This window comes from Notolepis coatsorum (genome assembly GCF_963971535.1).
Source record: "Notolepis coatsorum genome assembly, chromosome: 6".
Taxonomy (NCBI): domain Eukaryota; kingdom Metazoa; phylum Chordata; class Actinopteri; order Aulopiformes; family Paralepididae; genus Notolepis; species Notolepis coatsorum.
Genome location: NC_140170.1, coordinates 114,218,945 through 114,233,069, shown reverse-complemented (window position 1 = coordinate 114,233,069; position 14,125 = coordinate 114,218,945). Strand labels below are relative to the sequence as shown.

The 14,125-nt window shown below is 47.2% G+C and overlaps 1 protein-coding gene across 1 annotated transcript in view; it reads right to left on the bottom strand.

Moving 5' to 3' along the window:
* The window catches only part of kif5ab (kinesin family member 5A, b), a gene marked incomplete at both ends in the record, with an annotated part of 362,394 nt that overhangs the window by 112,386 nt on the left and 235,883 nt on the right, over positions 1–14,125 (bottom strand). The window contains 2 exon segments of the mRNA XM_084315723.1: positions 1,429–1,575; positions 5,352–5,558. Coding sequence (XP_084171849.1) covers positions 1,429–1,575; positions 5,352–5,558 — 354 coding nt within the window.

Genomic DNA, 14,125 nt, shown 5'->3' with positions numbered 1-14,125 from the left:
GAGGGCCACAGAGCAGCAGTGTGGTTGAGAGGGCCACAGAGCAGCAGTGTGGTTGAGAGGGCCACAGAGCAGCAGTGTGGTTGAGAGGGCCACAGAGCAGCAGTGTGGTTGAGAGGGCCACAGAGCAGCAGTGTGGTTGAGAGGACCACAGAGCAGCAGTGTGGTTGAGAGGGCCACAGAGCAGCAGTGTGGTTGAGAGGGCCACAGAGCAGCAGTGTGGTTGAGAGGGCCACAGAGCAGCAGTGTGGTTGAGAGGGCCACAGAGCAGCAGTGTGGTTGAGAGGGCCACAGAGCAGCAGTGTGGTTGAGAGGGCCACAGAGCAGCAGTGTGGTTGAGAGGGCCACAGAGCAGCAGTGTGGTTGAGAGGGCCACAGAGCAGCAGTTGAGAGGACCACAGAGCAGCAGTGTGGTTGAGAGGGCCACAGAGCAGCAGTTGAGAGGACCACAGAACAGCAGTGACACAGGAGAGAGCTGGGTCACTGCATGACTCAACCTCAAGTCAACAGGGGTTAAGGTCAGCAGGGGTTAAGGTCAGCAGGGGTTAAGGTCAGCAGGGGTTAAGGTCAACAGGGGTTAAGGTCAGCAGGGGTTAAGGTCAGCAGGGGTTAAGGTCAGCAGGGGTTAAGGTCAACAGGGGTTAAGGTCAGCGGGGGTTAAGGTCAGCAGGGGTTAAGGTCAGCTTGAGAGGCCTGGGTTTTGATCACTACACCAACTCTGGGTTTTGATCTACACATGTTTCTTGAGATCAAATTAGATTAAACAAAGCCTCTTGTATGTATCACCCTGTACATCAATAATTGATTAGGGTGCCACTCTCTACTTAATAAACAGGTAATGTAGCCAGACCCCAGGACCAACCTCTGGAAGCACATGTACACATTTATCATTGGTTTTTTATTTAATTAAACATTTTTGTTTTCAATTCAGTTCGTTTCCAGAGTAGGTCTGCTTGCTTCAGTTTTGTTTTTATGTGGGTTTTTAGTATAGTCTTTATTAGTTTCAGTATTAATTCTTAATTTTTATTTTATTATAATATGGGGGGTATTCGTCAGGGGCAAGAAAGTGGTTGAAGAAGTTCATAATAGGTATTGTGTAATATAAAAACAGTTTGTGAAGGTAATTGACTCATGTAGACATCCTAGTCTCAATGAACATATTATGCACCAGTGAATTGCTCATGCTTGCTGTGTTGAAGTTTTGCAAGTTAGTTTTGTTTTCTAATTTTAGTTTTTAGTTTAGTTTTAGTTAACTATAATAACCTTGGTCCCTACTGGTTTTCTACTGTCTCAATAAAATAAATCACACACAACAACGTGCCATGGCACTGACTGACTGACTCAATGTGTCACATATATAATAAAATAGTTAAATATAATAATAAAACATTTATAATAGATGATTAATAATATAAAAAAGTCCTCACTCACCAGCTTGATGTCCCTGTTGCCTACAATGGTGCTGAAGTCACTCAGGTCCCTCATAAGACCATTGAGAATCTCAGCAATGCGCTTCCTCTGGTGACCGCTGGCCTCCTGGATACGGGACAGCTCTGATTCTATCGCCCTCAGGTGGGCCTGAGGGGGGGGGGCATGAATGAATGAAAACTTTATTTAACAGATTGCAGAATGGGTACAATACAGTACGGCTCAATACACACAATTGTTAAGGGGATGCAGACCAGAGAAAGACGTTTGTCTTGTTTACATCAGGGTCCCCCATTTTCAATTCATGGTGACATTTATGACATACACAACATACATGACATCATGGCATTTATGGCATAGGGACATACATGACATACAGGTATATAGTACTGTTACATTTGTGACATATATACGATATGCAAATATACAGTACTGTTACCCATAGATCCTAACAGAGATTATATACATGGGGGAGAGGAGAGGAGAGGAGAGGAGAGGAGAGGAGAGGAGGGGAGAGAAAGAAGAAGAAGAAGAAGAAGAAGAAGAAGAAGAAGAAGAAGAAGAAGAAGAAGAAGAAGAAGAAGAAGAAGAAGAAGAAGAAGAAGAAGAAGAAGAAGAAGAAGAAGAAGAAGAAGAAGAAGAAGAAGAAGAAGAAGAAGAAGAAGAAGAAGAAGAAGAAGAAGAAGAAGAAGAAGAAGAAGAAGAAGAAGAAGAAGAAGAAGAAGAAGAAGAAGAAGAAGAAGAATAGGAGTTGTGATGGAGGGTTGGTTAGTGAGAGTAGGTAGAGGAAGCAGAGTCAGGAGCAGGGAAGGCAGAGAAAGCCAAATGAAGGAGAGAAAAGAGTGTGTGAAGAGAGAGAGAGAAGGTATAGAAGAAGTAAGAAGGATAATGGCGTGAAGCAGGAGGGGAACAAGGAGATTGGAATTTCAAAGCACACACAACTCGATACAGATTGACGCCTGACCTTTCTCTTCTCCCAGTACAGCGGAACACAATGGGAGCTAAATTAGAAATCGACAGACCAAAGAGCTGAAGTAGGGACGGGGTGGAGTGGGTGTCAGGGTTTAGAAAGGTGAGTGATGATGTTTACAGCCTCCTTCTCCGTCTTCTAGGAGAAAGCTGCTCTGAAGACAGATGGAAATAATTTATGAACCTGGCTTGATCAATAATCTAGAAAACTACAGGGAGGAAGAGAACAAAGGAAGATGATGAGGCGTGTCAGAGGGAAAATACAACCCAAATGAGAATTGTGATTTGGGAAGATGAACAGGTTTCTGAAATGTATTGAAAGATGTGATCAGGAGATACATTCGTGGACACAATGCCAATGCATAGGGGGTGATTTTACATGCCTATAAACCTCTCACATGTTCACCTCTCACAATCCTGTGCAAAAATTTGCATCCTTTCAGTGCATCTAACAGTCTTTTCCCTTCCCTCTTACCAGTAATGTTGTCCTTGATACTGCATGTGGGTTTAATGGGAAAATTTAGTTTCACCAAAGGATTTTATGTTTTGTTAACGTTCCAATTTGTAAAAGTCAAATAGCTAACCCTAAATTACCGGATGTCGCAGAGAATGCACTGGCGCTGGTGACGTCGGATGACCTGATCTGCAATGCTATAAGCTAGTTTTGGCTAGCGATTTTCCCTTTTCGTAAACTGCCACTAAAAATTCTAAATCCACTGCCTTATCAGAGAGAGAAATGTATTTTGGAAGGCTTTGTTCATGGTACCACAGCTGCATGGACACAGACGAAGCTAGGAGTGCTCTATTGATAGTCCATTCATGTTCCTACAGCTGCAGCAAAAAGACTCGGGCGCAGCCGGAGAATACGTCACCCTTGAGAGGTCTATTAGCCCTACAAAGAAATAAAGCTCCTATGGGTGTAACAATAAAGATTCTGAGTCCACAAATTCGGTCACTGATTCATTGGCAATAGAGCAGCCCCTAGTTAAGTCTCTCAATGACATTAAAGCCTTGGCTCTTTGGTTTATGTTTGTGTTCAGACATAATGACCGGCGGGCTTTCAATCGTAAGAAAAACACATCAGAATGGGTCATTGTCCGTCCTCTTGACGCCCATAAGTCACTCTTCACATTTCACCAACCCCTCCATCACTGTCGCTCTCATTAACCTCACTGTCCCATGATAACTTTTTAGGTCGGCTCCATTGACACAACACTTAACATAATTAGACATAAATAATTTATCATTGTCAAGCAGCTTAAAGTCAATTAGTAAAACAATGTAGGAAGACAGGCAAAGGTGAAAAACGATTCAAGGACAAAACCGATAGATACCGGTAGATGGATTGATGGATTGATGATGGAAAGAAGGATGAATGGATAGATATGTATTAATGAACGGCTTGGATTGGAATTGGAAAAAAAGATGGATGAAAGGAAGTTGTTGATGACACCTTCAGCAGGAGTCTCCAGCCAGTGGAGTAAGATAGTGATGAATGTTGTCCATTTCAGACCATTTTCCCTACTTCACCTTTTTTGAAAATATTAAATGAGAGAAAGGGAGAGAGGGAGAGAGATAGCGGAGAGACCTGAGGGAGAATTGGTAATGACACAGGGGGCTCCGGGCCTGGAATATAACGCCAAATAGGAATAAAGATGTTAGAACGAGAGGTGGCGACGTTCAGTGGATAGAGATACAAAAACAAATGTAAGATAGTTGACTGAGGTGTGTAGGGGGGTTCAGGCGGGTTTTAGTTGAGTTTTATGAGCGATGGCGTTGTCTGGTAATTTCCTGGGGCAGTTTGTCAGGGAAAACAGAGGGAGGGAGCATTGAGGACACTGAGCAGAGACTTAGATGAAATAGTGAGAGGGTTTGAAGGTAGTGAATAATGGAATTTTTTTGGTCCACTGGGCCAGGTAACAGTTCCTCAACATAACGCTTGTAGTGCATTCTCTGTCCCTCTCTCTTTCTGTACCAAATCTACCCATTCTCTACCTCTCTCTCTTAATTTTCTGAACCAGTAGCTCGAAATATTCTTGTTTTCATTTCCCCCCCATCTCTTTTCTGTGCTTCTATGGACTCATGTTCTATCTCTGTCGATACATCTGTCATGTTCTATCTTCCACCCGTCTCTACCTCAATAACATTCTATCTCTCCATCTTACTCTCTTCTCTACCTCTATACTCTATAATGTTCTATCTATCTATCTTCCACCCTTTTCTACCTCAATAACATTCTATCTCTCTATCCTACTCTCTTCTCTACCTCTATAATGTTCTATCTCTCTATCCTACTCTCTTCTCTACCTCTATAATGTTCTATCTATCTATCTTCCACCCTTTTCTACCTCAATAACATTCTATCTCTCTATCCTACTCTCTTCTCTACCTCTATAATGTTCTATCTCTCTATCCTACTCTCTTCTCTACCTCTATAATGTTCTATCTCTCTGCCCCACTCTCTTCTCTACCTCTATAATGTTCCATCTCTCTATCCTACTCTCTTCTCTACCTCTATAATGTTCCATCTCTCTATCCTACGCTCTTCTCTACCTCTATAATGTTCCATCTCTCTATCCTACTCTCTTCTCTACCTCTATAATGTTCCATCTCTCTATCCTACTCTCTTCTCTACCTCTATAATGTTCCATCTCTCTGCCCTACTCTCTTCTCTACCTCTATAATGTTATATCTCTCTGCCCTACTCTCTTCTCTACCTCTATAATGTTCCATCTCTCTATCCTACTCTCTTCTCTACCTCTATAATGTTCCATCTCTCTATCCTACTCTCTTCTCTACCTCTATAATGTTCCATCTCTCTGCCCTACTCTCTTATCTACCTCTATAATGTTATATCTCTTTGCCCTACTCTCTTCTCTACCTCTATAATGTTCCATCTCTCTATCCTACTCTCTTCTCTACCTCTATAATGTTCCATCTCTCTATCTTACACCCACCATCTTCTTGGCCAGCTCCTCTGCGAGCAGCTTGTTCTGCAGGCTCTTCTCCTCCACCTGTTGGCTCTTCTGGTCATAGTTGACCGCTAGCTCCTCCAGGGCCTGGAGGACCTCCTTCACCTCCGCCTTGGCCGAGTCGTTCTCCACCTGCAGGCGGCCCAGCTCCGACTGCACCTTCTCACTGTCCCCGCGGGACGACGCCAAGAGCTGAGAGACACATTTCTCATTTGGTCATTTTCTTTTTGTTATTTACATTTTCAAATGATACAGCTTCAGCCAGTCAATGCAGTCACACACTTACAATACACACATGCATGCATGAGCGCGCGCACACACACACACACACACACACACACACACACACACACACACACACACACACACACACACACACACACACACACACACACACACACACACACACACACACTGACACAGCTATTCACTACAAAACACTGTCAAAACATGGACAAAGACGCTAAAAACTAGCATGACAGTTTGTCAGCCAGCAGCATAGCTAACACAGATAAATTATGTTGTTGTTGTTGTTGCTGGATATCTTTTGCTTGCCAGGGATGTGTTTTCCTTAAGCATCTTGGTGGCATAACGTTAGGTTATAACTATAACCAAGTTCTGTTAACACTAGTGAACGCTCAGCGTCTCATGCATAATCTCGCTTCAGCGTATGCACACTGAATACATTTCAAATGTACCTTTAAATGCCCGCATTCATCTGGCCACACCCCCATCCGCTCACCTACATAAGCAGGGATGGGCCACACACTCATCTCCTTCCCAACAAATTTCATCACAATGAAAAATCAAGGGCCTGCAGCAGCGTCTAGACGCTGAGCGTTCACTAGTGTTAACAGAACTTGGTTATAGTTATAACCTAACGTTCTGTGCCACACTAGCTCACGCTCAGCGTCTCATGCATAATAGGAGCTGAGCGGGAGCTAGAAGCTCGACAAATGTACCCTGCTGAGGCCCCCCACAACCATCAGACCAGGGAGGGCCGAGCCCCCCCGACCCACCCTAATGGAGGGCACCCCCCCTATTGGTGGCTTCACGGGAGGGCGACGGACCCGACCGTGCGAAGAGGCACTCAAGCAACTCAACGCACAGGGTGAGCAGACCGTGGCTTGACCCCACGACTACACACACGCACAACCCGCATGCCACCCGGGAACGAACGGAGGAACAACCTCGTTACTGCCCCCAGAATCACGGGGTCAAGGGCAAACCCAACCCCGTGGCAAGGCCGTAGCAGCGGAGCGCGAAGGAAGACCCAGACCCACCAAAAGGACTGGACTCCCTGGAATGGGGGCCCGGAGAAGTCCATGATGCCAGCATCAAGACCCCACCAGGTGGGCACGTAGTGCCCCGCCCCCCACATCGCCAGCGTATTCGGACAAAGGCCCCTCAGTTACTGCACCTGGTATTCCCAGGCGGTATCCCATCCAAGTACTAACCAGGCCAGAACCTGCTTAGCTTCCGAGATCGGACGAGATCGGGCGTGTTCAGGTTGGTATGGCCGTAAGCCGAGCGGGCCCTGTCCCCCCAATAGTACACCGCCTGGCACACTGACCCTGCAGAACAGGCAGTCAGCATGGCCGTAAGCACACAAAAAAGGTTAACCAACGGAAGCAGGCAGCGCACCGGGGAAAAACCAGGCAACAGGCTGTTAACCCTAGCCTGGAGACTGCGGACGAGACAGACGCCAGAGGGGACAGCTGAACACAGCCGCCCCGGCGGAAGGGGCGTATGCTGGCGTTGTTGCATGACCAAGCCTCCATTTAAAAACCCCCACCCAGAGGGGTTGAGGCAGAGAAGGCTGACACGATTGGCAGACGTCATGAACGTGCAGGGGCACCCTCAACCGGTGAACCCGAGAGTTGACACTGCTCCAACACACCAGGGAATCAACCACCTTGGCATTACCCAATGCGGTGGTTGATCCTATAACCCCTCAAGAAAAAACTCCAAAACACACCTGCGGGTATACACCGGCTATACCGCAGTACAAGCGTCTCAGTTTTCAAAAAAGGGTTAACCCAGGCCTACGGGTCGACGAACATTACCTCGGACCGGGCCTGGCGATACGGGAAGCACAGGGTCACCAGAGGAGGTCAAAGACCACCCCAACAGGCCCCTCTTCGCCATGCGTGAGAGAGGAGCAAAAAAGAATGGAGAACCAGCCCCTAAGCACACCGTACCTGGTATTCCCAGGCGGTCTCCCAACCAAGTACTAACCAGGACCAACCTGTGTACAGTGGTGCAGTCGTAATATGTGGATAGAGCGCATCTTTGTGCGCGCGTACTGATCATCTAGTAACACGGCGTGTAACCGCGTGTGACCACGACTGCACCACTGCCTGTGTAGCGTCCGAGATCCGACGAGATCGAGCGTGTACAGAATGGCATGGCTGTAAGCCATTACGACAGTGCTGAGTAAAAACGTACCCAACCAGGGTCTCCATAGCGCTTAACCCTGTGACACCCGGACCGACCTGGCATTTTTCCCCCTGAAAAAAGCCCAAGTCCCTCAAGGTACCAGAACAGCAGATCTGCATCCCCGGCGGACAACGGGTTCAACTGATCCGGACCAGCGTGACCAGAACCAGTCCCGTGCCCTAACCACGCCGACATGCCTACTCCAGGAGAAGGGCAGATATGCGTGTCGATCTTAACATGAAAAGAAGGCGCCACCCAGACGTTCGGGCGAACCGCGCCTGGTGGCCCACCCCAAGGGCGTGAGACCCCTCTACATATGTTCAGATCCATTCCGTCATCATCCCCCAGACATGAACGAGAATCCGTCGAAAAACCAACCCAGGTCGTGGGATTTGGTCGTCGGAAGAGGAAAAACACCCATCTCAGTTGCTTTATAAAAACGCTGTTTCAACCACAAGCAAACAAGGCGTGCCAGTCAGTCGCCTGTTTACAGCGAGCTAGCACTATACGTGCGTCGGGACACACCCCCATCAATGAACAGGCTATTTAGACCTGTCATTGAATCCCCAAGGCGCCCAGGGGAACGACAAGAGGGGTGTGACACTTCCTAACTCCAACACTTTTTGAATAGAAAAGAAGGAAGCATCAACAGTATGTATCCCAGTCTACACAGCCAGGGGTAAAAAAAATTCACATTTTTACATCCCACCACCCTCCCATAGGAAGGAGACGGGGATCCCCAGAGAGACTTCCCACGCGAGCTGTACAGATTGAAAAGAACATATTGCACCTTGAGCCATGTAAAAAATAGGTTTTAGGGCTCTCCGGGGAAGAGGCACTGAACCCATACACACTCAACAATCGAATTGAATCGAATACATATACAATAGAACAGGACACCTTCTAGAGGGTCCACTCACTTTGACAATCTGAGGAGGAAGGCTCTGTACTCTGATGGAGGCTCCCTCACATGGAAGAAGGAGTCCGAACTCACAGAAGGCCCAAATAGGCGCTTGGTGAGGAGGAGCCCTGACCACCCCCCTGAAACAGATCCATCACATGGACCTGAACAGCACACGGAAGTCCTACCAACAGAGACGCGCACGGTGACGTACTCTATGGTGGGGGAATTCCTGCGGTGCACACGCCCAATATACCAGGCCGTGGGACCAGGAAACTCCCTCTCCCCCCCCCCCCCCCCCCCCCCCCCCGTAACGTGCCGAACCGCCACGTGACGGGAACCTTGAAGGACAGGGGGTGTACCCCTGACCGACAGAAACAAGGGGAAGAGGAAAGGTTACCAGTTCACCCCTTTACGACCCCACACCCATGATACGATGTAATGACAAAAAGAGAATATGACACAGTCATAGTCAGCTCTATGAAGCGTTTGACAGCTCCACACAGCGCATGAGCTAACCTGCTATCTGATTTTTACTAAGGAAAAAACACAGAATAGAGAGGGCTCTCCAAGAGCCCCGGTACCAAACTTACACATGTGCTTCTGTGGCCAGTCCAACCCAGTTGTAGGTCACATGACACACACAACCCATCATCACCTACAAAAAATGGCAAAAACACTCAACAGAGGAACGCCGTTTTTCACAATGAGAGAATACATAATTCTCGATTAGTATCGGCCACAGGCCTTGCTAAGCACACACGACAGCGACCAAACCATCTTTTCTTTTAGGAAAATAAAGTTTCTCCAGCAGTTTTAGCACAACCTCAGCAATCAAGCTTAAGGGTTACATCGCATCCCTACCACACAAAAGACACAAATTAGTGCACAACATGTCTGATAGGAGGATGAAAAAGTCCCCAGGGAACCGGGGGGAAACACAATCCTCTTATTTTACCCTCAATACGGCCAGTTAAAACAGGAAAACCTGTTAATATGTGAACACACTGTTCATTGTCATCACAGGCTGAGAAAAGAACATTCTTTTACTCACTTGTCACCAAGCATAGCTTCATAGGTTAGTTACCTTAGTTGTGAGTACACGGTACATATAAACACCATGATGTTTCTCACACAACAACCAGATCATTTTCACATCTGTAACAACAACCCGATTTGCACGGAGAAGCTAACTGCCAGTGACAAAGACAGTTCACACATAACTCGCGTCATATCCTAAATGCATTGCAGCAACACACGTTTGGGAAAACATCGTTATTCACAAAACATTTAGAAAAGTAAAACCAGAAGACGTGTTATAAGGTCTGGTCAAACCTTGTCCTACCCGGAACGTAGATCAGCGAAGTGCAGTCACAGACACCGTAGGAACACAGCCGCTCCTGTGTTGTTCGAACTGGGCAGCGTCGCCGCTCCAACCCGCACTACAGTCCTCTTTGTTGACGCAACCTTGCCGTCCTGGCTCAGGGCAGGGTCGACGAAACATCCCCTGTCAAGGATGACGTCGTAGTCAAGAGTGTAAAACATGTTACAATCAAAGCACGTTCAACAGAGTAGCATTAAGCTAACGGCCGCTCCAACCGTTCGGGCGTTACTGCCCCTGCTCGCGAGGTGCCGAGCTAACGGCGCACGCGACCAGAAGCGAGCTCGCGGCGGCGCGCAAGGAGCTGAAGCTCCCCGCGCCAGGCCTTGGCCTATAGCAGCAAGCTAACGTTACCTAGTGATCACGACATGCTAGCGCCGCAGCTAACAGCTGACTGGCTAACAGTAGGCCCAACCTAAGTAGGCCATGCAGCAATCCCAGCAGGCTAACGCAGCAGCTAACAGCTGACTGACTAACCGTAAGCTAAGCAGCTATCACCTGAACATGTATACAATGACATAACACTCACCCAGACAGGCCGCCGTTCTGAACCTCTCCTCACTTTTTTTTTTTTTATCCACTTTTTCTCCCATTTTTCTATTTTTCTCCCATCCCAATTTCGTATCATCCAATTCAACCCTCCCCTGTCACGAACGCTGTTTCTTGCCTCCCACAAGCCGGCTGCAATGTGGACTAAGTCATACATAGCACAAGTCCCCTCCGGTACTTGAGGTAACAGCAGTCGCATCTTTTCACCTGCGCAGCTCGATCTCTCAGTGTCGAGGAGTAACGCGTGGGAGGCTCACGCTGCCCCCGACACTTCCTGATTCTACTGCGCAGGCGCACCAACCGACTTGTAGGAGTCGCTTGTTCACAACGTTCGATCCCCACCCTTCAGTTTTCCCTCCCCGTAATACGGCCAATGTGTATTACTGCGGACGACCAGCTAAACTGAAAACAATGTGGAGAGCTGGATTCGAACACGCGAATCCTAGCGTCTCCACACTGGTGGCGAGTGCCTTGCCCACTACACCACCTAGCCGCCCTAACCTCTCCTCACTTTTTAAGAGAAAAGAGAAACAAGATGTCAACACTGCTTTACAACGGTGATTTTACCAACACCCGACGGAATCAGCACAATACCAAACTGGCCTGTGTAGCTGACTTGAACATGGATCTGCCGCTATCGCACATCCATGCACATATCTCCTCGTGAAGGAATACTCTCATTTGGATATGAAAGAAGGGGCTTAACACGGGACAGAGAGAAATCCACTCGTCCAGAAAACACAGGGATCACCAGTGTTAATGGTCGCGGCCCACTAGTCAAACTAAAATGGCTTCAGACCAAGGTCTCCTGTCGTCTAGGAGACTGAACAAAGGACCCTAGCCTGGGGCCGGTTTTCATAACATTGTCAATTAGTCCCCATAGCACTAACAGACAAGTGGAGCCTGCCAGCAAAACACTACTCACCCAACCTGGAACGCACCGCTTCTCACAACAGCGGCGCGCCACTACAGTCCCTGCACCGCCGGAGGGTTTCACTCCGTCCAGCCGCATCCAAGAAGACTGTAGCTGGGAGGTATGTAGCGGCGTGAACCCCCAATACGAAACCGGTGGAGTTTGTGGAATGATCACCATCTTCCAGACACTCCAGTACGAAGACAATATCGCCGTATTTTCTCGTTTTAAAATAGTGAGAGAGAAAATAAAGATATGATGTCAACGTATTCTCCTTATTCTTCCTTTCCTTAGAGCAATATTTTTCTCCACGTCAAGTGGGCATATGAGCAACACGTTGCTTGTGATGAAATTTGCGAAGGAGATGAGTGTGTGGCCCATCCCTGCTTATGTAGGTGAGCGGATGGGGGTGTGGCCAGATGAATGCGGGCATTTAAAGGTACATTTGAAATGTATTCAGTGTGCATACGCTGAAGCGAGATTATGCATGAGACGCTGAGCGTGAGCTAGTGTGGCACAGAACTATATTTTCCCTCTGGCATACAATTCAATAAAATAAAGGTCATCTATATTAAATGCTTTGTTTTGGAGAGTGGGCCCAGGGTGTCTGCCTGTGGGTAATGTAGTGCTATTAAAGGGGATCAAATGGTCTAGGAACATTCAATCAACATATGTGAACATGAGCTACTCTCTCATAAAGCCAGCAACCAGAGAAGTACTGTAAGACTGAAACATGTGATGTCATCAAGTATAAAGTCTAGAGTTGCTCCACTGGTGACGAGTGGGAGATTCTGTGGACCCACAGAACGTTTGTTTGATTTTTTATACCAAAATGAACTAACTCTACCAGTGGTTTCAGTTCCTGGACACATATACTCAAAATATTCCCCTTCTATATAATCCTTCTCAATGCATTGTCTATGGAGCAGCTTTAGACTACCTGATGACAGCATAATATTGAGCACTCAAAGAAACTTTGGGAGAGAGGTGTTCATGCAGTCGCGGACTGGGACCATAATTCCTACCGGGAATTTGACTCAGGCAAGCCAGGCCAGGCCAGGCCCATACCCATACCCCCCCACCCCCGGGGAAAAAACTGCGTTTTGTATCTTGCTGCGTTGTATCACGTGGTGGCACTGTAGAGGCTGTATACACTAGTATAAATGCAACCTTCAGCACCATGGACAACGACGCTGTCACAAAACGGACCATACAAGTTGTATACACTACACCAAAGTGTAGAATAACTACTTTCCAAATAATGGATTGTCCAAATGTCGGGTTATAATACGAAAGTGTCCTTTATAGAAGTTTCTCTACTTCACTGGCGCTCTCTGTGATCTAGTAGTCGATTCATTATAGTATCACTCACCCTCGCGCTGCTGCCGTCAGTTCAACATAATGACGCGTTCCTTATACATCTCAGCGGCTTCAATATCAGCATCCAAATCATCCATCAGACTTATAGCTGTTCTATTTCACGGTCAGGTTCCAACAAACTGTCTTCTTTAACTCCCAACAGTACATCCAATAAAGTGATCAACATCCGGAGTTTCCACGTCAATTTCAATGTCCATCTGATTCCAATAGGGTCCAGCTGCAGCGCCGGAGAATCCTCTCACTCAGCAAGCCTGTGGCAGCCACAGAGGGCGCGCGCTGATGTACGTCTGGCGAAAGTACAAATCTACTTTCTATAGAAGCAGCTGGGAGGTGCGCTGTTTTAAGTGAGCGTGTGTTGATTGATTGATTGATTGATTGATTGAAAATTGCATTAATGTCCGCCTTGTTTCGAACTGGTTATGCTTAGGCCCTCTTTCGAAGTCGCCCTCTTTCGAAGTCGGTTATGCTTAGAGTTTGGAATCAGGGCTGGTGGCAGGGACGCGGCAAGGGGGGGTGCTGCAGCACCCCCACCTGGCAGGGAGTTGTAACTGCAAGGTTGTTTTGGCTTTTATTCCATCGTAATACCGTATCCTACTCAATGTCACCGAGCGGCACTGCAGATTTACCCTACTCTTAGAATTAGGAAAAGATCCTCATAGGGGCGCTGTCTCGATAATGCAGTTTCCCTGTTATACAGACCGGTGTTTTAGGCATATAATCAAAGGGATCCCGAACGCGGAACTGAAAGTGGGCAGAAAGATTATTGATGCCAAGACGAAACGTTGCATTTTGCTGCATTAAGGAGGTAAGACAATGGTTAATCTATTATTGGATGCCTTCATTTGAACACTTAATTTGCACTATATATTAAAAGAGGAAAAAATGTGCACGCTGCGCGGTCATTGCCTCCCCTTCAGCGCAACCCGCCGCCTATGACGTTATTATATCACTTATCTCAGCACCCCCAACACTGACTGAGTTCCCGCGGCCCTGGCTGGTGGTCTATCACCCTGCTCTAAAGATAAACTCTAAGCATAACCAACTTCGAAAGAGGGTCTAAGCATAACCAGTTCGAAACAAGGCGGACATTCATACAATTTTCAATCAATCAATCAATCATTCCAATAACACACGCTCACTTTATTCTTAGATGTCATGCACCTCCGAGTACTTCAAGAAACGTCCGTACTTTCCGC